Source organism: Eumetopias jubatus, unplaced genomic scaffold (assembly GCF_037043125.1).
Source record: "Eumetopias jubatus isolate StellerSeaLion01/CBP00866 unplaced genomic scaffold, mEumJub1_p1.0 scaffold_4, whole genome shotgun sequence".
Lineage (NCBI taxonomy): Eukaryota > Metazoa > Chordata > Mammalia > Carnivora > Otariidae > Eumetopias > Eumetopias jubatus.
In genome coordinates, this window is record NW_028274810.1 from 152,204,318 (window position 1) to 152,230,514 (window position 26,197).

The following is a 26,197-nucleotide window of genomic DNA, read 5'->3' on the forward strand; positions in this document are numbered from 1 at the left end:
AATATAAAGGATCATAAGAGACTAGTATGAACAAAATATATGCCAACAAATTGGATAACCTAGAAAAAATGGATAAATTTCTAGAAACATACAACCTATTGTGAATAATCACGATGAAATAGATATTGTGAACAGGTCTGTAACTAGTGTGGAGATTGAATCAGTAATCAAATGCCTCCCAACAGACACAGGTCCAGATGGCTTCATGGTGGATTCTACCAAACATTTAAAGTAGAATTAACACCAATACTTCTTAAACTCTTCCAGAAAATTGAAGACTAATGAACACTCCTCCCAATTTATTGTACACCAAGGGGGATTTATTCCTAGGATGCAAGGATGGTTCAACAGGAAAATCAATTAATATATCACATTACAGAATAAAGGATAAAAATCACATGATAATCTTAATAGATGCAGAAAGAGTTTGAATAAATTCAGTACCCCTTCATGAAAAATTCTCAACAAACTAAGAATACAAGAAAAGTATTTCACAACACAATAAAGACCATACACGAAGAAATACTGCCTCTGTTTGAAAGAAAATATGATCTTGTATATTGAAAGCCCTAAAACTTCCATAAAAAACTGTTAAAACAAATATGCACATTCCATAAAATTGTAGGATACAACAACATACAAAAATCAGTTGGATTTCTATACACTCACAAAGTATCTGAAAAGGAAATTAAGAAAATAAGCCCATTTAAAATATTATCAAAGAGAATAAAATATTTAGGAATAAATTTAGCCAAGGAGGTGAAAACTATAAAATCCCGATGAAAGAAACTAAAGCAGATACAAATAAATGGAAAGCTATCCCCTGTTCATGGATTAGAAGAATATTAAAATGTCCATTCTACCCAAAATGATCTACAGATTTAATGTAATCTCTATCAAAAGCTCAAGGACATTTTTTACAGAAATGAATAATCCTATAATTCATACGGGGCCACAAGAGACCCTGAATAGCCAAAGTAATGTTGAGTAAGTACAACAAAAGTGAGACATCAGACCTTATGACTTCAAAATATACTTAAGAATTATAGTAATCAAAACAGTATGATACTAGCATAAGACAAACATTCATACCAGTGGAACAGAATAGAGAGAGTTGAGACATAAATCCATGCATATTTGATCAACTGATTTTTGACAAGGGAGTCAAGAATACACAACAGGGAATGGACCATTCCTTCAACAAACAGTATTGGGAAAACTGGATATTCACTATCAAAAGAGTGAATTTGGACCTTGAACTTACATGGAAATCAACTCAAAATAGATTAAAAACTTAAATGTAAGACCTGAAACTATAAAACTCCCAGAAGAAAACAGGATAAATGTTTCATAACCCTGGTCTTGGCGATGAGTTTTTAGATGTGACACCAAAAGCACAGGCAACAAAGGCAAAAATATAGAAGTGGGACAATATCAAACAAAAAAGTTTCTGTATAGCAAAGAAAATAATCAATTAAATGGGAGAAAACAGTTACACCCCACATATCTAATAAAGGGTTAATCTCTTAAAGTACATAGGGATAATAGCAAAAACCTAATAACCCAATTAAAAATGAGCTTAAGGACTTTAATAGCTATTTCTGCAAAGAAGACACATCAATAAGCAAAAGGCAAAAGAAAAAAATGCTCAATGTCACTAATTATCAGGGAATTGCAAATCAAAACTACAATAGCACCTCAGGATGGTTGTTATAAAAAGAAAAAAAAAAAAGACAAGTGCTGCCAAAGAAGTGGAGAAATTGGAACCCTTGTATACTGTTGGTGGGAATGCAAACTGATGCATCATGGAAACCAGTATGGAGGTTTCCCCCCAAATTAAACAGAACTACCATATGATCCAACGATCCCACTTTTGAGTACTTATTCAAAAGATTTGAAATCATGATGTTGAAGAGCTATCTGCACTCCCATGTTCATTACAACACTATTCATGATAGCCCAGATGTAGAAACAACCTGAATACCCACAGAGACATAACTGGATAAAGAAAATGTGGTCTATACAGACAGTGGAATACTACACAGCCTTAAATTTAAAAAAGGGGAACAACACGGATGAACCTTGAGATTATGCTAAGTGCAATAAGCCAGTCACGGAAAGATAAAGACGGCAAAATTCCATTTATATGAGGTATCTAAAATAGTCAAATTCAAAGAATCAAAGAGTGGAACGGGGGTTGCCAGGGACTGGTGGGGAGGGGGAAATGGAGAGTCACTAATCAACAGGCTCTAAGTTTCAGTTAAGCAAGATGAATAAGCTGTAGAGATCTGCTGTGCAGTGTTGTACCTATTGTCAATAATAACGTATGGTACATTTAAAACTTTAAAAGTATTGATCTTATTTTAAGTGTTCTTACCACAGTAAAATATATAAGTAAAAATAATAAAGTTTGAGAACACCGAACAAAAGAAACATTTCCAAACCTCTATTTTCAAATGACTCTCACCACGAGTCTTTTTTTTTTTCTTTAAACAAAAGCTTTATTTTCAAGCTCATGGATTAATCTTTACTTTGAAAAAAAAAGGAAAGGATAAAATATGTATAGGAGTACCTCTTATTTACTGAATATCCCTTTGTAAATATAACTGAGAAAGTGCATTAAAGAAGGAAATAAAATATACCACCTGCTTTTGCAGTTGTAGAGATTAAAAAGCGTTCATTCAACTCTTACATTACATTAATACACACAAAACATAAAGAGTGCAAATAAAGTTTAACCAAACACTAAATATACATAGAGCTAATAAACAAACAAACAAAACACAGAGCTTACTAAATAGGGAATATTCGCAACCTCCCCTAAGTGTATATAACTACTAAAAAGCCTCATTTTGATTGGAAGAGATGTTTAATAACAATAACAGGGTATATATAGTCTGTTGATGTGGAAAACAAAATTTGGGATCAAAAGTCACTCAATTTCATGAGCAATCAGCAAATCAATCAAAGGCAATGCATTATAGAGCTGGAAGGGGCCAATGAACCTAAATTCCTCATTTCCAAAATGGGGTTCAAACACATCAAGTATAACTTGCTCAAGATCACGGAACTCTTCTGGACTAGATGAGCATATAGGTGTCCTTTCCTTCTGCCTCCTATCAAAAAGTGTTTAAAACACAAAAAGCCCCTTGATCCTTCCTGGGTCAGTGTTAAGCATCTCCGGAGAGAAACAGAGGTGCTGGCCTCTTGAGGCTATGAGGGGCAGAGGCTCTTGATTATAAAATTGTTCCCTTAAGAGCATTGCTGGAAGGAAAGCTTTTCAGAACAGAAAATAAGCAATTAAAAAGGAGGAAATATGTCATCTGAATTGCAGCTGAATTTTTCTTTAAGCAAATAATAGCAAAAAGCATAATTCCTAAAAACCCATTTTTCTTGAGCACAGACACTTAGATAGCATCAGCCTCAGAAGGTTTTTCTCAGAAATATTTACAGCCTTCAGGTAAAGATTTATGGAAGCCTATACTGGAATTAGTATCTCTAGGCTGACAGTTATTTAATTTATAATTTCCTATTCCTCTTTAATATTTTTTGTGTTCTCTACCGAATCACTCAAAAACTTTAATATTGAAATGTAAAATTAAGATTCTAGAACAAATATGTCATAACCTCACTATCCATCAATCTGTCACCGCTGAAATAAAAATATTCAAATATTCAGAATGACTAAAGTACATTTATATTACTAAAAAATAATCAAGAAACCGATGGAGCAAAATTAATTCACTTATTATGCAAACAACAAAAAGCAGATTTCAAGTGGGCACTTTGAGCTCCAGGCCTGGAGTAGTATAAAAAATGAAAAGACTAAGACAGTGATAAAACTCTGATAGGAATCTTGATTATTTCTTAACAAAAGGATTCATTTTAATCAGAAGCTTAGATTTTTGCTCCTTTGCCATGGCAACAGATGTAGAATCCTATACCTGGAAGGTTACAATGATAATCTTCATTACGCTCACAAGAGGCTTGGTGTTAACAGTTTAGTGATTGGACTGGAAGGAACTAATCTGAATAATTCTACCCAGTTCTAAATAATATTTTTTGATCTCCATGGAGGATCTGATTCTATGGAGGACAGTCTTGGCCATTAACTCACAGTATGACTTTAGGTATATCCACTAACTCGCTTGTGTTTTTTCCCTCTCAAATCTATGAAATGGAAACACTGGTCTCAGCTTTCATCCCAGAAGGGGCTAGGCCTGTGTTCACTGGTTCATCTAATGCTGAATGCAAAGAAAAGAACCATTTTTTACTCTTTTTTAGACAGGTGAAGAAATTGTCTCATGCATGCTCTACCCTCTTGCTGTATGACCTCAAAAAAAGGTCAACATGGGGAGATGCAGAGCACACAGAATCATGGTCATTCTGCTCCAGGCGTCCTGACATCACACGCGATCCTTGAACGTTCTCACTTCAACATGTAAGGACTGAGGTCAGCTGCTTCGCTGTTGAGCAACTATTTTCTCATTGAAATGAAGAAAATGATTCTATAATTAAAATGTGGGAAGACTAAGTAAACTCTCAGAGAACAGCAGAGGGAAGTTTTTACTCCTGATGAGAGAAGGTGCCTTGATAGCGCCTCATTAGTTACTAATGTGTGCTCAGAAATGGTAGGTCCCATCCTTGTACTCTAAGCAGACCTTCAACCATCTTTTGCGAAGTTATTAGGTAGCAAAGATTTTAGGTCTTTTCCTTCCCAGTGACATTTGCTTTTAAAACCGTGTAAACACTGGGGACTCCTAAAGACTGGAAAACCTTTGAGACTTGAGAAACGGATATTTAAAGGTGAATTTTTCAAGAATTCTTGAATCCTTGCCCCTGTTCTGAAACCACACTCTCGAGGTGGGCATGGAGGAGCCCCAAGAAGCCACTGACAGGGTGTGCTTAAGTGACAGCCTGCTGCATCTTAGGGATCCTCTGAAATGTTCCTGCTGATGCCATTCTCTGCAGGCTACTCCCAGCCACTGATGGAGCACAGTGAAGTTTTGAGAGCTGGGCCACTTCTGCCTGATGTGGCTCCCCACTGGCCAGGTCAGGACTTTCTTGGCGGCTCTTCCTGCCCTGCTTTCATGTCTTTATCTAGGTGCCAGATCCGCATCACACTCGGAAGGTTCTTCCCACAACTCTCGCTTCGTCTTCCCTTCTCCCTTCATGGGGAATCTCTTCAACTCCTAATTCCATCTTGGCATCTGTGGTCTGTGAACTAGAGCAGACTCAGTACTCCAAAAATATTTGTTGTGCCAGATGAAGAAATCTCAGGATGAACCAAACCAACTCTTAGGGGAGGTGAAGAGATAGGGGAGAACCTAGATTGAGTACCTATCATTTGTCAGGTGCTTGATCATGAGTGCCTCGGTGTAGTTGGGCTAAAAGAGGAGTTAATGTATGCTCAAGGGTTGGTATGTATTAAATGCTCAGTAAATAGTAGGTATCCCTATTAACAAGAATTACGTTGGATTCTGTGTAGAAAAGTCAGGTGGGTAGGAGATAGTGAAGGCAGGGAAGATGCAAAGAACCAGGCAAGAGAACTGGTCAGATCATGGTGCAAGCAGTACTCTGGGTTCAGCCACTAGGTGCAGCTGAGAATGCCCTGGGAGCTGCTGCTTCTATTGAAGTTTTGGGCCTCCTATGAAATGTTCAGCTCTAGGTGGCCCCTAATACTGATCTGTTCATTTTTCAGGGCTCTGTGGTTTTATAGGTCCCTAAATGGTTAATATAATGTCTGATTTCAGTGAAGTGGGAGAATATCAGTATCAATCTCTTAGTGGTACTACTCCCAGTCTAAACATAAGGCTATATTTTCAATTTGGATTTGGGGCCCCAAGTAGAGATGGGTGGGTGGAAGAGGGATGAGAGCAGACAGGATCTTGGGGTGAGACCCTAACTCCTTCCTATCTGAACTTATAGCCAGTGAGGACTCCCAGGCTTGGCGGTTAGCTTTTTCATCTGCTTAAAGTGCAACTCCACAGTTAAGCATGTGACTGTGGGCTGTTTTCAACTGTAGTTTGATTAAAGAGACTTTCCAGATGTCAGACACCATGCTGAAGACACGCTCTTTACCTCCTACGGAAAGGTAGGCCATAACTAGGAAAACTCCTACAGAATACTACAGAGGATACAGAGCTTTCAAGGAAACAATCATCTCACCCTTTAGCAATAGTAAATAGAAAAAGGAATTTTAAAAAAAATGATTACTTTTTAAACCAACTGATTATTCTCAAAACCATCTAAAGCATCTGTCCATAGTGATTTTCAGAAGGCAGCTTCAGATTCCTTAGTAAATTAAGCCTACAAGTGAAAGCATTCTTAATTCATTACATGCCAGCAGACTTGCCACAAACATAATTAGTTCAGTCTCATAAGTGTCATTTTTGAGAGGTTAATAAATCCATCCATACTTTCCCCAGAGTACAAGGGGTCAATTTTCACTTGTCTATGCCTGATGCATGCTGCTGCTTTTTGAAATGCAATGAACTCCCCAAAGAATTGGTAGTGTTTTTTTTATCATAAGGTAATATTACATTTTGGCATTGCTGAAGCATACAATCTGAAAGTAATTAGAAGACCTATTATGATACCATATATTATGATGTAGCCATCTTAATCCAATCTGTCATTGAAGGTACTGAGGTCAGATGTGTTTTAAAATTCAGAATTTTTCAGAAACTAGAAAGGCAATATCTGAGATGTACACACACACACAACATATACTTATCATATGTATAATACCCCCAGCAGAGTCTGGGGCAATACCCCATAATGACTATATTCATATTTTTGCAGCATAATCTTGGATATTAAAATAGGTTTTGTAACCAAGTGCATTTTGGTGCTAAGCTGACCAAACAAGGAAACTGAAACATTCAGTTTTCAGAACTTTCTGGATTTCAGAATTGCAGATAAGAGGTGGATCTGCAGTGAATTTGCAACCTAACTCCTCCTCAAACAATCCCCACCAGAACTGTGGGAACAGAAGATAAAGCGCTGCCAGGGATTTAGCTTGAAACTGAAGTAGGGGACTTTTATTCCTGCTTTCTCCTTCATAATTCTTTAAAATTCATTTGCAAAAGGTCTCTTAGGCTGCCCAAAATACAGACTATCCACCTATCTTTGTGTACAATGAGTAACTTGGAAGAACTGTCCTCTTACCGATGATCAGCTCACTGAGCTTTGTTTGCGCCTCTGATTCACATGAGCCAATGTGAAAGCAGAGAATAAGAAATACAGAAAACAGGGCGCCTGGGTGGCTCAGTCATTAAGCGTCTGCCTTCGGCTCAGGTCATGAACCCAGGGTCCTGGGATAGAGCCCTGCATCGGGCTCTCTGCTCTGAGGGAAGCCTGTTTCTCTCCTACTCCCCGTTTGTCTTCCCTCTCTCGCTGTGTCTCTCTCTGTCAAAATCTTAAAAAAAAAAAAAAAAGAAAGAAAGAAAGAAAACAGCCCCTTCCAGCCACTACCCTTTGCCTATGGCCATGGAACCATTCCTCATTACAGATCCCTCCTTGTAAAGAGGCTGAAGATGTGACTGTTTTATGTTAGACCTTGGGGGGTAGTGAAGAGGTTCACGCCATTTCCTCCTGTTTCTCTTTATCAAATGGACAACTACTTTCTCTATTAACACAAATGTTTTATCATATCACTTCATTGGTGGGTAGGGGCTAATTTTTGTTCCATATTATATTCCTTTTGGTGTGTAACATCTGGCAACACCTTGAATGTGGCAGGCGCTTCTTGTGTACTTATTCAGTTGGATTGAGAAAGTACTGTTACCCTCCCCACATTGTACTTTTTGTTTGCTTACTGCTTTTCAAAAGAAGTCTGTTTCCTCAGTGTTGAGGCAACTCTGAATCTCTTCAGGATTCAGAGGCATTGGATTCTGCTCCTGGAGCTATTTATAACTCTGGGTAGGCAGGTTCCACACCCCTCCTTTGTACTTCCAAGGGGGCTGTAGGAGTGTATGTTCTGTCGCTGCAGATGATCTGTTTTGATCATATTAATGAGGAGATGGCTGACTAGGAGCTGTGTTTCCTTTTCAGTTCCTCTATATTGTTATGAATTAATTTCTGTTGGGTTTTTATAATTCTATTATTGACAGACATTTGCACCTCCACATAATCACGTCTCCGCCCATAAGTAGCTGTTTGGTTGATCACTCAGAGTTACGCATGTACGTCTATGGACTCACCAGCCTGAAGTTCCCCCAGAAACCAGTTCATTTGCTTCAACTCTTCACTTGGTTTTTATAAATCAGCTGAAATGTGTATCCTTGCAAGGAAGGAAAGTTTCATGAAGCGCTCCCATTATCCATAAAAAAAAAAATCAGAACGCTAAACTTTAATTTCTTTGGGGGATCGACATCCCCAACTTTTAGATTATCAGTCAGCTGCTCCACCTTGTAGACACGAAATATTTTGGTTGTTATTCTAAGAAATAATCCATATCTGTATAAAGCTCCAAATCCACATGCTTAGCGTTTTTTTCCAATAACAAAGATTGGAAGTTGGGAGAGACCCCAGAAGTAAACAGATAACCCGTCTCTCTCGACTCCCTATCATGGACCACACATAGTGACAGCCACCCTGTGTGATCTAACTTCATGCTCCCCATACCCTTGGGAGGGAAGTACAGTTATTCACACTGGCAAACGAAGAACCAACAAGCACAGAGAGGACAACTCAGGCATACGCTAGCAAGTAGCAGAACTGGGATGCGAGTCAAGTTTTACCTGATTCCAAAATTGGTCTTTTCCAGAGCCATCTCTGCAGATATCCTGATTTACACAGTTTGGGGGAAGACAGTTTTCCATATTCTATTGAATAGGGGTGACCAACGCAGACCTCAAAGGCAGAACTCACCAGGAGAAAAAGGTAGGTTTCTCTCTTTCCTAGTATTACATATTTCCTTCCCTACTGAGAGAATCAGTCTCTAGGTATCATCAGCATTATTAAAAAATATTTATGTGGGGGAAAATGTGTGGAACTGCTAAAAATGTAACTAAACATTATCAAGCCAATTTATATGATATTTATGCCCTGTCTTTTCTTCCTTGCTCTTTAGATTATCACCATGAAAATGAGGCTTCTGTTTCTAAGAAACTCTAAAAATATTACTCACCTGCACCTGCCATGTTCTGCCACATTATAATTTTGGTTACAGCTCTAAAAATGTCAGAACAGAAGATCGTGAACTGAAGATGTGTCAACAGACAAACACATTTTAAAGGCAACTTCAACATAATGGCCTAAGGAAAAAAATCCAACTGTAAAGAAACCTGATACTGACCTACAGTTTAAAAAAATTTGCATCCTTCATAAAACACAAAATTGTACGAGCACTATGATTGAAACTGCTAATTCCTTTCTTTTTTCCAGTGCTCCCCAGTTGGTCACAGGTACATCTGGCCCTTTGCCGGGGACCCTGACTTCCTCTGGCATGAGTGGGATCCAGGCAGGTTAGAGTAGGCAGTTCTCATTCCAGGAGTTAGTAAATTCAGAAAGAGTGTACTGCTGCCCTAGGCAAATAATCATTCCCAATTTCAGAAACAGTCTTTGGTGGAAATCCCACACACCTGTTCCCTCCTTACCTTCTCCCTAGTCCCCTGGAATGCAGAATTACTTTAGGTAACTTATCCAAAATTGGACTGCAGGCACTGAGCCCCTCTCCTCTTCCAGATGACTCATGATCAGCAGTGATCCGCAGTATATCCTCACCTCTCCTGTGAACTTACAGTCAACAATTTTACTAAGCAGCTTAACTAGCCCTAACACTATAAGATACTTCAAGACACTGGGGTGTCTAAGTAAGAATTGATAGGAGCATTCATGGGGACATGTGAGGTGCTTTGAGAGCATAAGACTCCCTTGGAGGGTTAAGGAAGGCTTCCTAGGGGGAAGCAACATTCAAGTAGGGTCCGATAGCATCACCAGGAATATTACAGGACCAGCCAGATGAAAAGTAGGTAATTGGAGCCCTGAGAAAGAACCTCGGAAGGGCAAAGGAATTCCTTCACTCGGAAGGACCAATACATAGCGAAGTTCAAAATGGGGTAGAGACTATGAGGAATTCAGAGAACTGTAAATGGCTAAGCATGGCTGGGACAAAAGTCCCCCAGCACAGGTAAGAGGTGGGACTAGTGAGATGAGCAGGGGTACCCAGTGGGCAAGGAGGGCCTAGTTTTTGGTGGGTTTTGTGTCCTGGGCAAAGCATCTGGACTTTTTTCCTGAGGGCAATGGGGAGCCATTATAAGGTTTTAGACATTTAGGTTTTAGGATAGGGGAAGTCTTATTTTGGGGGAAAGGTTTCTCATCCTCTAGGGTGGAGTGTGATCTACAGACCACCCTGGAAGCAGAATAATTCATTCTATGTCTGTGGCAAAGAACCCTAGTGAGAGTCATTGTGCTTCTGCCTCACACAGCCCCGACAGGAGTGGAAAGAGAAGACGATGGATGGGAGCAATATTAAAGAAATAAAATTGTTGGGGTGTGCCTGGGTGGCTCAGTAGGTTAAGCAGCTGCCTTCGGCTCAGGTCATGATCCCAGGGTCCTGGGATCAAGCCCCACATCAGGCTCCTTGCTCAGCAGGGAGCCTGCTTCTCCCTCTCCCTCTCCCTGCTACTCCGCCTTCTTGTGCTCTGTCAAATAAATTAAAAAAAAAAAACTTTAATAAAAAAATAAAGAGATAAAATTGTTGGGACAGAGGGGGAATTAGATCACGGGGATGAAAGAGTATGTTCCCTTTAGATCTTTGTTGCCTTCCAAATGGCCCTTTTAAAATTGGGTGATAGTCACATGGGTGACTTTTCACTTATAATGTTCACTTATTGTTACAATATTTTAAATATTGTATATATTATAAAGAATTTGATAGGTGGGATATTTAGTAAAGAATTTGATAGGTGGGATATTTAGTGATTTAATTTTTTAAAAAAATCTAGAAATCATGAGGTTAACAAATGTTTACTAGAATTATTGTTCATATATGACTGAATCATAAGATAAATCAAGATACATTTCTCTCCCACAAGATAACAGCTGTGAGTTAACCCCTCCTTTCCCACAATTACATTTAATTGAAATACTGATTTTCAGATGATGTGGAAAAATGAAATGACTGTGAAGAGTGATAACCTACATATTTTGATATTCTTGAGAAAAAGAAGGAAATCTTTACATATTTTCTGAACATTTTGCATAATTGTGGTTTTGTTTGTTGTTGAAAGCCAAAAATTCTTGGCCTTTATCCACTCCTCCTGGATCACATAAAAATATACTCCAATACAGAAACACACAGTGCTGGCAATGCTGGCTTTGTGTTTCTTAATTCATTTTGATGGTTAATAACCAAAGAAGAATTAGATCAAGAATGGCATTTTTAAAAATGAGAAAACTCTTCATTCTATTCTATATTTTTTAATGTGAAATAAGTAATGCTTGTTGAAAATAGAACTTCCTAGAATAAAAATGACCTAGATTCCCATACACACAAATATGCATAAAATGGCATAATATACACAACTTTTTTTTTCAAAGAATAAAGATCAATATTATGACTGAAATAATAAACATCACCCTCATTTTTGAGGTCACAGTTGGGAAATCAAAAAAAGTATGTACTAGAGAAGGAAGAGCTCACTGAATTGACCCCCACGTGACCAACTCTATTCTGTCAAATTTTCAGTGTCCCTCTGCTGCTTAATGATTAAACTCTAAATTTCCCAGCCAATTTGGCTTTCAGCCTGAATATCCACTGGCATCCAAAGTAGCTTTATGCTTCAAAAACACGGTCTTCCCCAAATTTGCATGAAAATACACTGTTTCTCACATTTGCTTATGTTACCATTTTCCTGAGAGTGATTTCCAGTCCCACTCTATTCTACCAATCTCTGCCCATAGACCTGCTTTCTATCTTTTGAAGTTCAGCTTAAATGCCATTTACTCCTTGTTAACTTTCCAGATTAGGAGGACAAAACAATGTTTTCCTGTTTTCTATTTTTACTGTAAGGAGTTTGAACCATTTCTATCAAATCTATTCCCAGCTCTGCACTGCAGACAATCCCGCATTACCCATTCTGCTCTAGGGTGAGTCTCTTGAGAGCACTGTGTTGTAAAACTTGAATTCCTTTCCATTTCCCAGCATGGCATTTCCGCTCAGTGACTGAACTGAGCCCTTCCTAAGAGACAGGGATTTTCATTCAGTCACTTAAAAAACTGGAATTTTTCCTGAAAGCTAGTATTTTTGAAGTACTTTTTTTAAGGCTTGTTTTAGAATAATCATCTTTAACTCAAACAAAAAAATGTATTATCTTGGTATACATGTTTTAGCTCTATTGATACTTAGTTCTTCATGCATACATTTGTATATGTGGCTTGAGGTATCCTTCTAAAGAAAATATAGCTGATTCTATTTTTCAGCATTCACAATATTCAACTAAGACAGGAATGGACAAGTAGACCAGTTTTAAAAATCAAACTGGTTTCTTTTAATGGAGGCAGATATTAAAAGAAAAAAAAAACAAAGATTTCCTTCCACCATTCCATCTCAATGTGTGCACACACATGGTTAAAAGTTGACTAAGTATTTGTGGTTTTAAAGATAGGAACACATATTCTTTGATTCTTCCCTTGGAGAAATGGAGTTTAATTTTCCTCCCCTTGGGTGTGGGCTGGACCTTCTTCTAATGAACAGAATGTGATGGAAGGGATAGGATGTTACTGCCAAGATCATATTATAACCCTAGTCTCACTCTCATTTTAGTCTGTCTCTGCCTATATCTCTTTGTCTCTCTCTCTCTCTCTGAAGACCTGCTCTGGAGAAAGCGATCTGCCGTCATAGGAGTAGCCCTGAGGAGAGTTCCACATGAGGAGGAACTGAAGCTAACTGACTGAATGTGCCAGTGCTGCTAAGATGTATTCCTCAAGTACCTTCAGATGTTTGCAGCCCCAACTCACAATTTGACTACAACCTCATGATCATCTGAGTCAGAATCACCCAGTTAAGCAACTCTTAAATTCCTGACCTTCATCAACTGCATGAAAGAATTGCTAATTTAGGGGAAAATTTGTTACACAGCAGTAGATAACTATTGCTACTAACAAGTCCAAAAATATATATATTTTTTCCATTTTTTTTTTTTACCTTTTCGAGAAACTGGCTAGAAACTGTGATAGCTTCAAGCCTAGAAGGTCTAGCAAGAAATTCGCAGGGCATCAGTTTAAGATTTTTGACCTTGAGTGAGTCACCTAAACTGTTTTGGCCTTAGTTTCTTTATATACTTACAGGAACAAAGCAGAACTTACCTAATAAAATATTAGGATTAAATAAGATACAAAAGCATTTAGTATAGTCTTTGGCAAGTGGGAATTACTCAATAAATGTCAGCTATAGTATTATTACAATTTTGGTTCAAAAAGAAAAGCTAAGAGGTTCAATCTCACAGAGTAACACATAGCCAGTATCCCATCACCTACATGTATAATTACAGAAAACAATCCCTTCCCATAACGCCAGAAGTCGGGCCACTTCCAGGGCAGTCTGTAGTCTTCAAAGTAAATATGATCCATAATAAAAATTCAAACTGCATTTTGCCCAAGTCCAAAGAAGTCCTAGGAGTGTGTCTCTTTTGAACCACACCAGCGATCCCAGACCACACTACAACCTTGTAGGGCCATGAGACCTACAAGCCATGTGCCAGTACACAACTGTCAGACCACTGAATAAATCATTCCACAGGGGACAGACAAAACCACGTGGCCACGAGCTCTCTCATCCTGGAGCCACACAGGAAACACAGGTCTAACACCATGTCCATCTTGTTTTTGCACGTGCTATTCAAATAAGGACTTTGGCAAAAAGAAATCATCTTCAAATAGCATTTAGTATTCCTTGTTGTGCAACAGCAAATGAGAAAGAACAATGAAATGATAATCATTGATGCTGTCAGATCGAGAAATACAACACAGACCAATTTTTAATCTCTCCCTCTGCACTTTTCCACTTCAGGCAAAGGAAATGAGTCTCTTCAAATTTGATTCTCATGACAGAAGAATCACATGCTGTGCTGTGTATCCACCTAGATACGTCTGCATTAACGTCTCCTGCCCTTCTCTAGCTTTGAACAAAGATCAGTTCTTCAGAAATAGGGCTATAGCTTCACGAAGACAACTGTAGTTCAGAACTGTATCCCTAGGCAAAACAAACCAGCTTTTCTGTTTGAATGAAGTAGTGTATTTTGTACTTTTAACTTCATTAGGCAGATAATTAACTCCCAATTTCTGTTAGAAATTAAGCATTCCATCCAGCAATTTAAAAAAGACAAATTTAAAAAAGATATCCATGAAGAAAATAAACAGCTATTCAAAACCACAGGGACATGACACATAATACAATTATTTCTCACTATATCTTTTTTCTGGTTGGGGTGAGAAAAGGGAACAGGGTTGGGAGGATTGTCTGAAAATAGAAAGTAATCATGAAAAAAGTGATTATTTGTAGGGATCCCTGTGGATTTAGAGGTACACTGGAAGTTTACCTGGGGCCTCTGACACATGTCCAGGAATTTGTTGGATTTTTTTTTTTAAGTCCTCTCAAGATTATTTGCAAGATCACTGCTTGGTTTTTATACACTCATTCAAGAAACAGTAAATAAGGTGAAATGTGACAAATCCTGGTCAGGATGACCTCACCCTGACCGCTGATAAACCATACCCTCTTCTGAACATGAAGGCCTCTGGAAGAAACAGTCCCCAACTACCCACTTAAAAGGTCAAAGAAGGGCTGATACCGTGCAGGCCCTTCTATCTTCCTTCTCTACTAAAATCCTGGCCCTCCTCTGAGGCTCACTGAAGTCTCACCTCCTCCCTGAATTTTATCTGACCACTAAGTTAACATTGATCTCTCATTTTTGAATGTCAAGTTTATTCATAGCCCAATGTACCCACAATTAAACTAAATATATTTTTGTTGTTTTTTTCTCTTCTGATAAAAATAGAGAATGTTAATATAAGTTTGTATTTGTAGTATTTTGTGACAACTTTTTAAAAGTTTTATTTGGTATTGTGGAAAATTATCTTGTTCCTCTAAGATAGTTGGACTGTAGAGTGTAGAGTCACATTTATTAAGGCCTTGCAGCACTGAAGCATCTGAAATCTTACATAACAACAAGAGGCATAAGGTACAGTTTCAAAGTTCAGATCAGAAAAGTGGGAGAAGATGAGTCAGAAAGCTAAAGACGAAGTAGAGAGCTGGATTTGAGGGGAGACAGAGGGATGGCTTGGTTCTTCCAGTAAGTGGCTATGGATTTCAGTGTTAGAACCCATAATACCAGCAAAGGAAGAGAAATGACATGTCACAGAGTAGCTACTTAAGATGGTAGCTAGCCTAGTTACCAAATTTATATACCAAAAAAATCATTTTCCAATATACCACCAATATTAAGTTAGGGATATGGAGAGGCAGGCCATTGATAAAACCAACAGAAATATAAAATATCTGTGAATTGATTTAACAAGATGTGTTTTGAAACCATATGAAATACCATAAAAAACTTAATGAGACCCCAAAGGAAGCTTGGATAAATGGAGAAGTATGTATGTACCTGCATGGGAAGACATATTACCAAAATGACAGTTCTCTTAAAGTTACAAATTTAATGTAAATCCATAAAAATTGCCATGGAATTTTTCCTTAGAATTGGAAAGCAACTATAAAACTTATGTATAAATGGCAACATGGGAAAAACAACTCTTTGGAAAATAAGAACACTAAGGGTAGACTTGTATTTTCATGTTTTCAAACACACCCAAGTATTCAAAAATTAAAACACATTAATATTAGACAATATGGTTTTATAAAGTGGAACAGGACAGTGTCCTTGGGCACAAAACCAAGTATAAGTATTTAACAAATGGTAAATGCGGCATTTTAGTGAGTGGGATAAAAAAATGAAGAAACAGTGTCCAAATAGTCAGCTATTTGGGGGAAAAAAAATCAGGTGGGCTCCTATTTGGATACTTTCAGATCCTTTATAAATATACCCAGAGCTCATAAGGTCACCAATATTTCTGCCTATTGATCTCCAGTAGAGTAGCCTTTCTTTTGGATATATTTTACTTTCCAGGTAAAAAGTTAAATCTCTCTTGTTTGACGTGGCAGGCAACTTCCTTTGTTTTTTAGGTAACTGTTCCATCTGTTCCTCTGATGAAAACAGACTATGTATTTTAAAATGTATGAACTTCCTTGCCTAGAACTTTGCTTATCCACCATTCATATTTGATTTTAGTGTTTATTTATTACTTTAGCACTTAGTTATCTGCTTCTGTAATTTCTTTCATATGTTCTTTACATATTACACAGAGCTCTGGAAACCTATTTGTTAATTTGCCTAAAACAAAGTTGAAAATAACTTAACCATGGAAGCTAGAAGTCTCCAGACTTCGCTGATCCACAACCAAACTCTGAAGAGCTCAATCATTTCAAAGACCATTTCTTTTGTGCCATGATACAACTTAGAATTGCATATTTGCAATATGTTCTATATGGGACCACATAAACCTTAAATAAAAAATTTTCCAATGAGAACTGGGTTTAAATCTCACTAGCTTTATGGTATCAAATCAACTAACTACTTTATGACTCAGTTTCCCCATTTTTGAAATGAGTATATTTTTATTTGCCTGACATTCTTCACTGGGGTGTTATGAAGGATAAATGAAATTACATATATTAAAGCACACTGAAAGCCCGAAGGTACTATATAAACTTTAGTTGGCATCGATTGTTACTCCTCATTCCTTTTTTGCTCATAGCCACTCAGCCCTAAACTGTTGTCTGGTAACCTGGCTCAGGGAAGTCAGGTCAGCTGCCAGAAGTTTGGCAGGGTTCCAGCAATGGTTAGGAAGAACTACTGATGTGGTTTCTGGGAGGGTGCCAATCCAAGTCCTCGCACTGACCAGACTTCACTGTGAGCTGGGGTCCCTCCTCCTAGCCTCCAGTTGATGGTCTTGACTCAAATAATCACCTGCACCATTGTCTGAACCCTACCAGTAACCTCAAAGTGGCCTCTTCTCACCTTTAAATTATCCCTCGAATCATACTCACATAAACTGGGTCAGCTCTCTGACCTCAGTTCTGCCCTTTCCCTGTTCAGACAGTGGTGGCAAGTTCCCTGGGCCAGGAGTCCTTCCTCTGAGTCAGCACACACTGCAGATTCCTTCAGGAGGAGAAAGTCCCATGATAACAGAGTAGACTTTCCAAGGGCCTGGGGTTTCTCTTTGCCAGCACTGGGCACAAGTCTGGTCAATGTGGGAAGGAAGATTCTAAAACATGGGCTTGACGCAGGGCTTCTCTCTTTCTGGGCCAAATTGGCAACCTCCAGGCATTTTTCTCCTATTTTCCATGGCCCTAGTGTCTACCTCCTCTTCCCTAAACACTCATACAAAAGACAGATCATTTCAAATGGGATGTCAAATAAGCTTGTTTTCCTATGGTTACTATGAAGTCCAAGAATATATTTCATTTTAAAGAATACTTAAAAGGATTATAATGAAACCATAAAGAATTAAGGGCCTGCCTTCTATGAGCCTGTGAAGGTGTTTTAACTATTCCACACATGGTACAATATCAGTTCCTATATTTTGCCTGAAACAAAGGACATTTTTAAGTTTTTATTTTAATGATAAATCCTGCATAAAATTGTAGCAATTAATGATGTTTTCCCCCAGACAGGAATTCTGAGACCTTTTACTATTTCTTCTTCATAGAAGAACACACACACACACACACACACACACACAGAGGCTTCTTTTTCTCATAAATGAAAAAAATAGTGGGTTTTAACAAGTGAAAGGAATATGGAGCCCAGGGGGCCCAGATGCTAAATATAAGGAAACAGGAACAAAGAAGAGATGGGAAGGTTAAAATGAAGGTGTCTATAGATCCCAAAGGCAGATTTAAGAAGCAAGGAAAAACAGAGACCCAATGATACTAGGACTCAAGTCTATTTTTTTTCTTAAAATAGTTGAAGATGTAGAATGTACCTGTTTGAAAAATGACTTCCAGGTGAAAACTATAAAATATGTATACATTTTAATTTTGGACATTTTTCCAGATTCACTCATCAAGGTGAATTACTCACAAACTACGTAATTATTTTAAGAATACCATTTTTTTAAAGATTTTATTTATTTATTTATTTGACAGAGAGATAGAGAGAGCACAAGTAGGCAGAGAGACAGACAGAGGAAGAGGGAGAAGCAGACTCTCCACTGAGCAGGGAGCCCAACGTGGGGCTTGATCCCAGGACCCTGGGATCATGACCTGAGCTGAAGGCAGCTGCTTAACCGACTGAGCCACCCAGGCGCCCCAAGAATACCATTCTTCACTTTAGCTTATGACCATTTCATTTTTAAGCCTTACCAGGAAAGGTTTACGGGAACCCAGAATTCCATTTTTGTTTATATAAATGACACAAGATGACTTTTAACTGCAGCATCAGAATTCTACGTTTTGAGATTACAAGCACATCACATACTAATGATGTACATTAGCTTCTTATCCCACTGTAGAAAGAAAAATGAACAGACAAACCCAGTATTTTTTTTGTGTGACATCCCAAAGCCAGATAGGGAGTTTTGCTTTTAGCTACTTTCAAGGCTTTCAAATGACCATTTAGAATTTGACCCATGGTGTTTATTCTGAAAAATAAGCAAAGTAGAATAATCATGCAGGTAACCCCGGAGAACCTAGAGAAAGGCTTGGGTTAAGGGAACAGGAGGAGGAGGGGAATGACAGACTGTATCCATCCTGAGTCACCTCCTGGGGTTTAAGTTAAGCAGCTGGAATCCATTTTCTCCATTCTCTGACACAGCAGACGGATGTACTGCATGAATGGGTTGCATTTCACTTTTCATAAAAGCCTAGAACAGTCAGCCCTCCCTACTGAGACAGGACTTTTCATCTTGGTAAAAATAGAGAGAGATTCTCAAAAAGAAATGCTGGATTTCTCACTCGGAAGGGCTCATTGTGCTAGACAGTACGGAGAGGTCGGTTCAGCGGTAGCTTGAAAAACCTGTCAAACTCCTGCATTTCACTCATCTTTGAGCTATCACACAAAGAAGCTTTCCTAATTTTATTTTGACCGCTTAAAATCTTTTTGTCCTTGATTAAGCAATATGATTATATAGATCAAATGCATTTTTAAGGGTTGTTGTTAAGAAATGGGTTTTGTGGGGGCACCTGGGTGGCTCAGTCGGTTAAGCGTCTGCCTTCGGCTCAGGTCATGATCCCAGGGTCCCCGCATTGAACCTCGCATCAGGCTCTCCTGCTGAGTAGGGAGCCTGCTTCTGCTGCTGACCCTGCCCCCCTCTTGTGCTAACAAATGAATAAAATCTTAAAAAAAATAGGTTTTGTAATGAAGACCAAAATAACAGATTGCTCTTGATTTAAATCCCATAAAGCCCCACTGTATTAATTCAAAGAACATGATTTTAGTATAACTTGTGAGAAAATAAGGATTATATACTTGCTTTTCCTTCCAATTAAAGGATATCTGAACACCTCTTAGATGGACTTAGGAGCAGTTTTTCTTTCAGGAGTAAATTACTTAGTTTTAGAGCTGTATGAATATCTATTTAAGTCAATTTATGTAACCAATCAATAAATTTTTGAGTACATTTTGTCAGGCTCTATGTGAGGCTCTGGGTATTCCAAGAAGATACCAGCCTTCTCCCTCTTTACAGACAAGGAAAACAAAATGCATAGTTACTCATTCTGATCATTGCCAGCAAGGAACAGGAGATACTCAGAGACAACCTCTTTTAGATAAGGCAGTCAGAGAAGACTTCTTTGAGGACGTGGTATTAAAGGTGAGACCTAAAAAATAAGGAGAGAAGCCAGCCACACCAAGCAGAGGTTTGAAAGAATTACCATTTCTGGAGGGAAGGTCCCAAGGAGTAAAATCTTATGCACTTTCCAAATACACCTTAACAGATCAAGAGAAAATGTATTTCAGACTCTATTCTTCTGTTCTCTCTTTCTGGAATTTGTTATTTGGATATAGGACAGCTTAGGCTGATGCTCCAATTTGCTTATGCTTTTTTTTGTTGCTTCACTTTTTTGGAGACTTCCTAAACTTTATTTTCCGGATTTCTGTTACGTCTGTATTTCTGCTCTCTTGTTTTAATTTCAAAGAGCTCTTGAATGTTCTCTATGTCACCCTATTTTTCATGGAAACAGCATCTTCCCTTGTCCCTCTGAGGAGGCTGAGGAGACTGACTGGGGGTTTTCATCTTCCTGTCGAGGCCCCTGTATTACTTTGTGCATTCCTTCCTCCCTCCCCCATTTCTGGTTTGTCTTGGTCTCCACCTTTCCTGTAAGAAGTTTGATGACACTTGGCTGACTGTGCATCTTTAAGGATGGGCTGTGGACAAGCTTTTAGGATTCAAGGGAAGAAGAGGGAGAGCAGGCTGAGCTCCACCTACCAGGAGAGAGACTCTTGCATTGGTAAGATTTCTCAGAGACAATTGCATTGGTAAGATTTCTCAGAGACAACCTCTTTCTGTCTGCCTGCAGGATGCCAACCCTCTGAGGGGCCAAGATTCTGGGAGTTAAATTTGGGGAAGAAAGCTGGAGGTCTTTTCATTTAGTTTGTAAACTTTTACTTAATCCCTCAGCTGTGGGGCAGAGACCCCCTCCTTTAACCCTTTCAGGGAACGAGTCTAGGTTTTCTAGCTGGGTGAATCAAGAGGCAATTGCTCAGCTGGGTGGAGAAAAGCAGGCAATCACAGATTTCCAACAGGTCCCCCTGGTTTAGCCCGACCATTCCCAACCTTTTCCAGTGGCAACTAGTGCCAAGTTCCTGAGCCTTTCTAAGAACCCAGCGGGGGCATTCTGCTTTCCCACTACAAGTCAAGCCGTCAAACGTGTCAGGTCTGCTCCTAGCGACCACTTCTTCACTGGCCTTTCAGTTCCCAATTTCTGTCACTTCCCCATTAAAAACATCTTATTTTAGTTTACTTTGGGGGCTTCGGGAGTAAGCAGAGTTCAGTGACGTACACATACATCTACTGTCCTCATCCGGAAATTCCATGTAAGCTTTAAAAAATTTTTATTTCTTGTTACATACCTCACATGCTAACGTCTTTTTTGATTGACAGATAAGTCTCATCTCTCTTGACCCCTCCATAGCAGTCAATGCTATCGACCACTCTGTGTCTCATGGAATACTCTCCCCCAACTCCTGGACACTACAATCTCCCAGATTCCCTCTCCTCTTTATGCCCACTCCTTCTCAGACTCTTATGCTGGCTCATTCTCTTCTACCCACCAACAAAATTTGAAGTTCCTTTAAGCTCAATGTTAGGTCCTCTCCTTTTTCTACTATATATTCTCTCTCCAGATGATGTCATTCAAGTTCTCTGCCTAAGTATTAATAATTCACAAACATATGTCCAATCTAGACTTCACCTCTCAGATTCAGATCCATGCATCTAATCATTTACTTGAATTTCCTTAAGATGTCCCCAAGGCAGTTTAGATTCAACATGTCTAAGAGAGAACTTATAATCTTGCCTCCTCAAACCTGGTCTTCTTGCAGCATTCTCTGTCTAGGTAGTGCCATTACCCAGGCATACAAGCTAAAAACCAGGATTCATCCCGGACATGTCCTCCCATCACCCATATTCATTCCTTCTCCAAGTTTTACTGATAGGATCTCAACATATGTACAGTTAATTTCCTTTCTTCCATAACATCTGCCAATACCTTTAAACTACCAACATCCCTCACCTGGGTTAGTGAACTAGCTTCCTCACTCATCTTCCTGATCTTTTTCCCCATATTCCCCACCCACCCTAATCTCAAGCTCATTCTTATATGGTCTTTTCAAAAGGCTGCATGAATTTCCATATCTTTGCTGAAAATGTGGCTGATTTGTTTGCATCTAGGATACAGGTCTAAATCCTCAGGTTCACCAACAAAATCACGAAAGGTACAGCCCCTCTCTACCACATGTTACATCTCACATCATGCCATTCTTCAGTGTTCTAGACTTTAACCTTATTGACCATCTTTATTTACTTTAAAGCCCTGTGCCTCCCCTCTGCCCCTTCCAACACAGGGCCTTTGTATATGCTGTTCCATGTGTTTGTTTCACCTTTTCCTAGCTATAATTTCATCTGTAATTGCTCAGGTGTCACCTCCTCCAGCATGAATCGGGTGCCCCATCTTGTGCTTCCCTCTGTTGTACTATATTGCAATTGTTTGTTTACACACTTGTCTCGTGACCACAGTGAGAGCTGCTTGAACAGCTTTTGTATCTTTGTATCCTCAGCAAAAAGCAGATTCTGACACCTAGTATTTTGTAATTGTATTGTGAATGACTACAATAGCTCATTTAATATTGAGAAAGTTATCAGTGATAAAAACCAGTGTATACTTTTATGATACATTAGGAAATAGGATTTTCAAGAAATTTTTTTTCAAAGAAGAGATTTACAGAAAATAAACACCAACATTTCCTTACTTTTTTTGTTTTGCCCATTGCCTTCAGGATGGAAAGATTTAGGTCTTCAAGTGCTGCTAGCACATTCTCATATTCACCCAGGTGCTGGGAAAAATATTCTGAAAGTAAAAATATTGAAAAAAATTATGTTTGCATTTAGGTATCATAAAATAACAACAAAATAAACTGATGATATACTCCATGAATGTGTAAAACAAATAAAATGCTCTAAGTGAAAACTGGAAGGTTTTCAAAAGAGACTAGGGTATCAATATTCCTCATTTCATTAAAAAAAAAAAACTGGTTACCATTATCCTTGAAGAAATGCTCTTTCCTACAAAAATAGGAAAAAATGAATCTGGATCTATGGACAATACTGTTAACAATAAAAAATTGTTCTCAACAGCATATTACTATAGCATGCATTAAGGCAGTAGTTTCAGCAAAATATTAAACTACATTTTATTGTTTCTCCTGGGAGACATTTAAGCAAGGTAAGTTCTCCTCATGGTTAAGAATTAATAATGCTACAAAACACAAGGATGGCCTCCTTAGCACCTCCCATGTAATTATTCCTATTATGATTTAATTTTTTTCAACAATCTGGGCAAGCAAAAGGGATGTTTATCACATTTTTCAATTGGTAGAAATAAATAATACATTGGATGTGACAATTAGGAGTATGGAATATAGACTGTTCCCAAACAAGTTGACGTGCAGGAGAGAGAAATGCAAAACCTCATATTTACTGTGTTCTAGACTTTGTCTAGAGTCTAGGTAGTTTTCTGTCTGAAATGACAGATCTGGCCTAACCAAAATTCATAGGAAGTCATATATTGAAAAGACCTAGAACTTTAAGTCACTAGAAAATCATTAGCCCCCACCATTCTTGTGAACTCATCTTGGATGAGCTGTAATTTATTATTGCCTCTCTTTAATGTGCCGTAAGTATTTATGGAATCAAATTGAATGAGAAGAAAACGCAACAAAAAGCTATTTGAGATCACTGGGATAAATTTCAGTATGTTTTATGGAAACTTTAATGCTCAAGATGGAATTATTTGTTGACATTGATACTAATAACAAATGGGAAGTATCATTGAATGATTTATTAGTAAATGTGCAGAAATCGTCTGAAAAGAAAAAATTAAAACAGGTGAGCAATAAAACAATTCAAGATTATCATTGTCAAATTATAATTTGTGTACACATGGATTAAAAATGCACGGTAATTTTTAAAAGATTTTATTTATTTGTCAGAGAGAGAGAAAGTACAAGCAGGGAGAGCGGCAGGCAGAGCAGGCAGAGGGAGACTGCTTAGCAGGGAGCCTGATGCAGTACTTTATCCCAGGACCCTGGGAGCATGATCTGAGCCAAAGGCAGATGCTTAACCGACTGAGCCACCCAGGTGTCCCATGCATGGCATATTTTTGACAAATGCACTCCTGATTATGCATTCCTTAAAAAAAACATGTGGTGCAAATCATCTCACATAGGGCTTCTTTCAGGAAGGGATTAGTTGGAAAATAAATAAGGAAGCAGATAATCCTTAAATACCTACTTGACAGTAACATTTTAATTCTTGGCTCTGATAATTGATTTTCTGTGAGTGTTGACCAACATATCTGACCTTGTTACCATTATTTGCAATAAATGAAATCCCTGTGAACAAAATTGTTCATGAACTAGCAAGCAGTTAATGTGGTTACAGAATATTAACTTTGACAAAAATAATTAGCAGAATAGAATCCGCACCAAGTTGAAACAAGCAAAATGTATAAAGAAAAATTGAAAACAGTAAAATTGTTAGCATATTTTTAATGTATACAAAGACTCTAAAAAGACCATAATGGGGATTTCAAATGCAAGAAGGCAGAATATATTAAGTGAAAAATAGAATTTGGTGCTTAAAAATAAGGGTTTAAAAAAAAAACATGAGGGAACACCACCTTTTAAAATATTTTCGTAAACAAGAGATCTGAATCAATGAAGGTCCCCTGGAGAGACTATAAATTGCCTTTCCACTGTGAAATCAAGTTTGTGAAGGTACATGCTGATAAAGAACATGAGAAGACAATGAGGTTTTTGAGCTGACACCTATCTAGACTTCCTTCCTTCATTTACTCATCTACCCATTCATCTCAATTATCAAAGCAGTTAGGAAAAAAAAAAATTACTCCCCAAGCAATATACTGGAACACAAAGAAAATAAGTCTCAGAATAGAGAGAACTACAACACCCAAGCCATGGATAAGGATAAGGGTTATTTTGAGGTGGCACAGGTCAGTGCCACTCAAATTGTTTTACAACTTACCAAGGGGCATGTACCAGGGCAAGTAGGGCTCCAATGAACTCAAAGAGGGAAATTAGATGAAGGAGCCAGAGACATTTAACATGGATAAAAGGAGAGAATCCCCACCCTCCACTTCATGATGGTGAAGGTTCATTTAGTCAATCCAGGACTTAACACCTATTTATTTAGTGCCTTCTGTGTGCCAGATGGGTTATACTAGGAGCCTGGAATACAAAGAAGAGAGAATATTTAAGGAGCCTACAACCAGGTAGGGGAAATAAACATTCCAACAAACAACTGCTATACACATGGTCATTGTTCCAGACAATGGTTCAATAACTCAGGTACAAAATGCAACCAAAGTACAGGGCAAAGCAGGGGACATCCCTGTATTGCCTTGCTCTAGTGGCCAGGGGGCTTACATTTGTGGACCCCATAGGACCATGGAGAAAGAGTTCTTAACTAGGTAGGCTCCCACCTCCATGGCACAGCACAGAGATGGCAGACTGAAACATACCCATAGTCTTTCTGAGAAAAAAGGCCCAGTAGCTTATCTTCATAGCTATGGCCTAAGAGGTAGGCTTGCAATTAAACACACATCTAGGGGCCAAAAACAATCCTCTCCAGAGACTGGGGAGGCTGGCATCACCATCTATGTGCTCCCTCTTAACCCTACCCCAGGTAATTGGTATCTTTAAAGAAAGGAGCTATGGATACATTTGGCACCAAGGCTTTTGGGGTTGTTGCCGAGAAGGCACATCCCTTGATAGCCTGGCTCTGATGGCCAGCAGGGTTTGTGTTCCTGAATTCAACAGGATCGTAGCAAAGAAAGAAACAGTTCTTAAGTGGCTATTACCCAGGGATTGGTGCAGAGGGAGCAGACAGAAATAACCATCACCTAATCTTCTCCTGAAAGAGGTTGAAAACTATTACCTGAGGGTCTCGTGCTATAGCCTCACTGTCAGTGTTGACTGAGATCCTACCCTTTGGGACACTGACCAGTCTTGTCACATCCTCAATTACTTGGAGCCACTAGAATAAAGTGGGCTACTTGAACAAGATTTGAAGACAACCAAGAGCTAGGGCAGGGTTGAAAGATAAGGTACACTCAGAGCTTTAGAAGTAAGGTACACTCCCTCGAGACTGGAAGAGGTGTTTGTTTTATCTAATGCATAGAAACCAACTCAGAGAGTCAAGGAAAATGAAGAAACAGAGGAATATGTTCCAAATGAAAGCATAAGGTAATATACTTTAGAAAAAAGACATAATAGAGATTAGTGATTTACCTAACAAAGAGTGCAAAATAATGGTTATAAAAATGACTGCCAATTGGAAGAATAAATGAATAAAGTTAGAATTTCACAAAGATACAAAATACAAAGTACCAAAT

General features: G+C 38.5%; 1 protein-coding gene across 1 annotated transcript in view; it reads right to left on the bottom strand.

Moving 5' to 3' along the window:
• Window positions 1-26,197, bottom strand: part of NECAB1 (N-terminal EF-hand calcium binding protein 1) — a 184,967-nt gene that overhangs the window by 62,464 nt on the left and 96,306 nt on the right. The window contains exon 5 of the mRNA XM_028112479.1: window positions 22,536-22,633. Coding sequence (XP_027968280.1) covers window positions 22,536-22,633 — 98 coding nt within the window. The remainder of the gene's footprint in view (window positions 1-22,535; window positions 22,634-26,197) is intronic.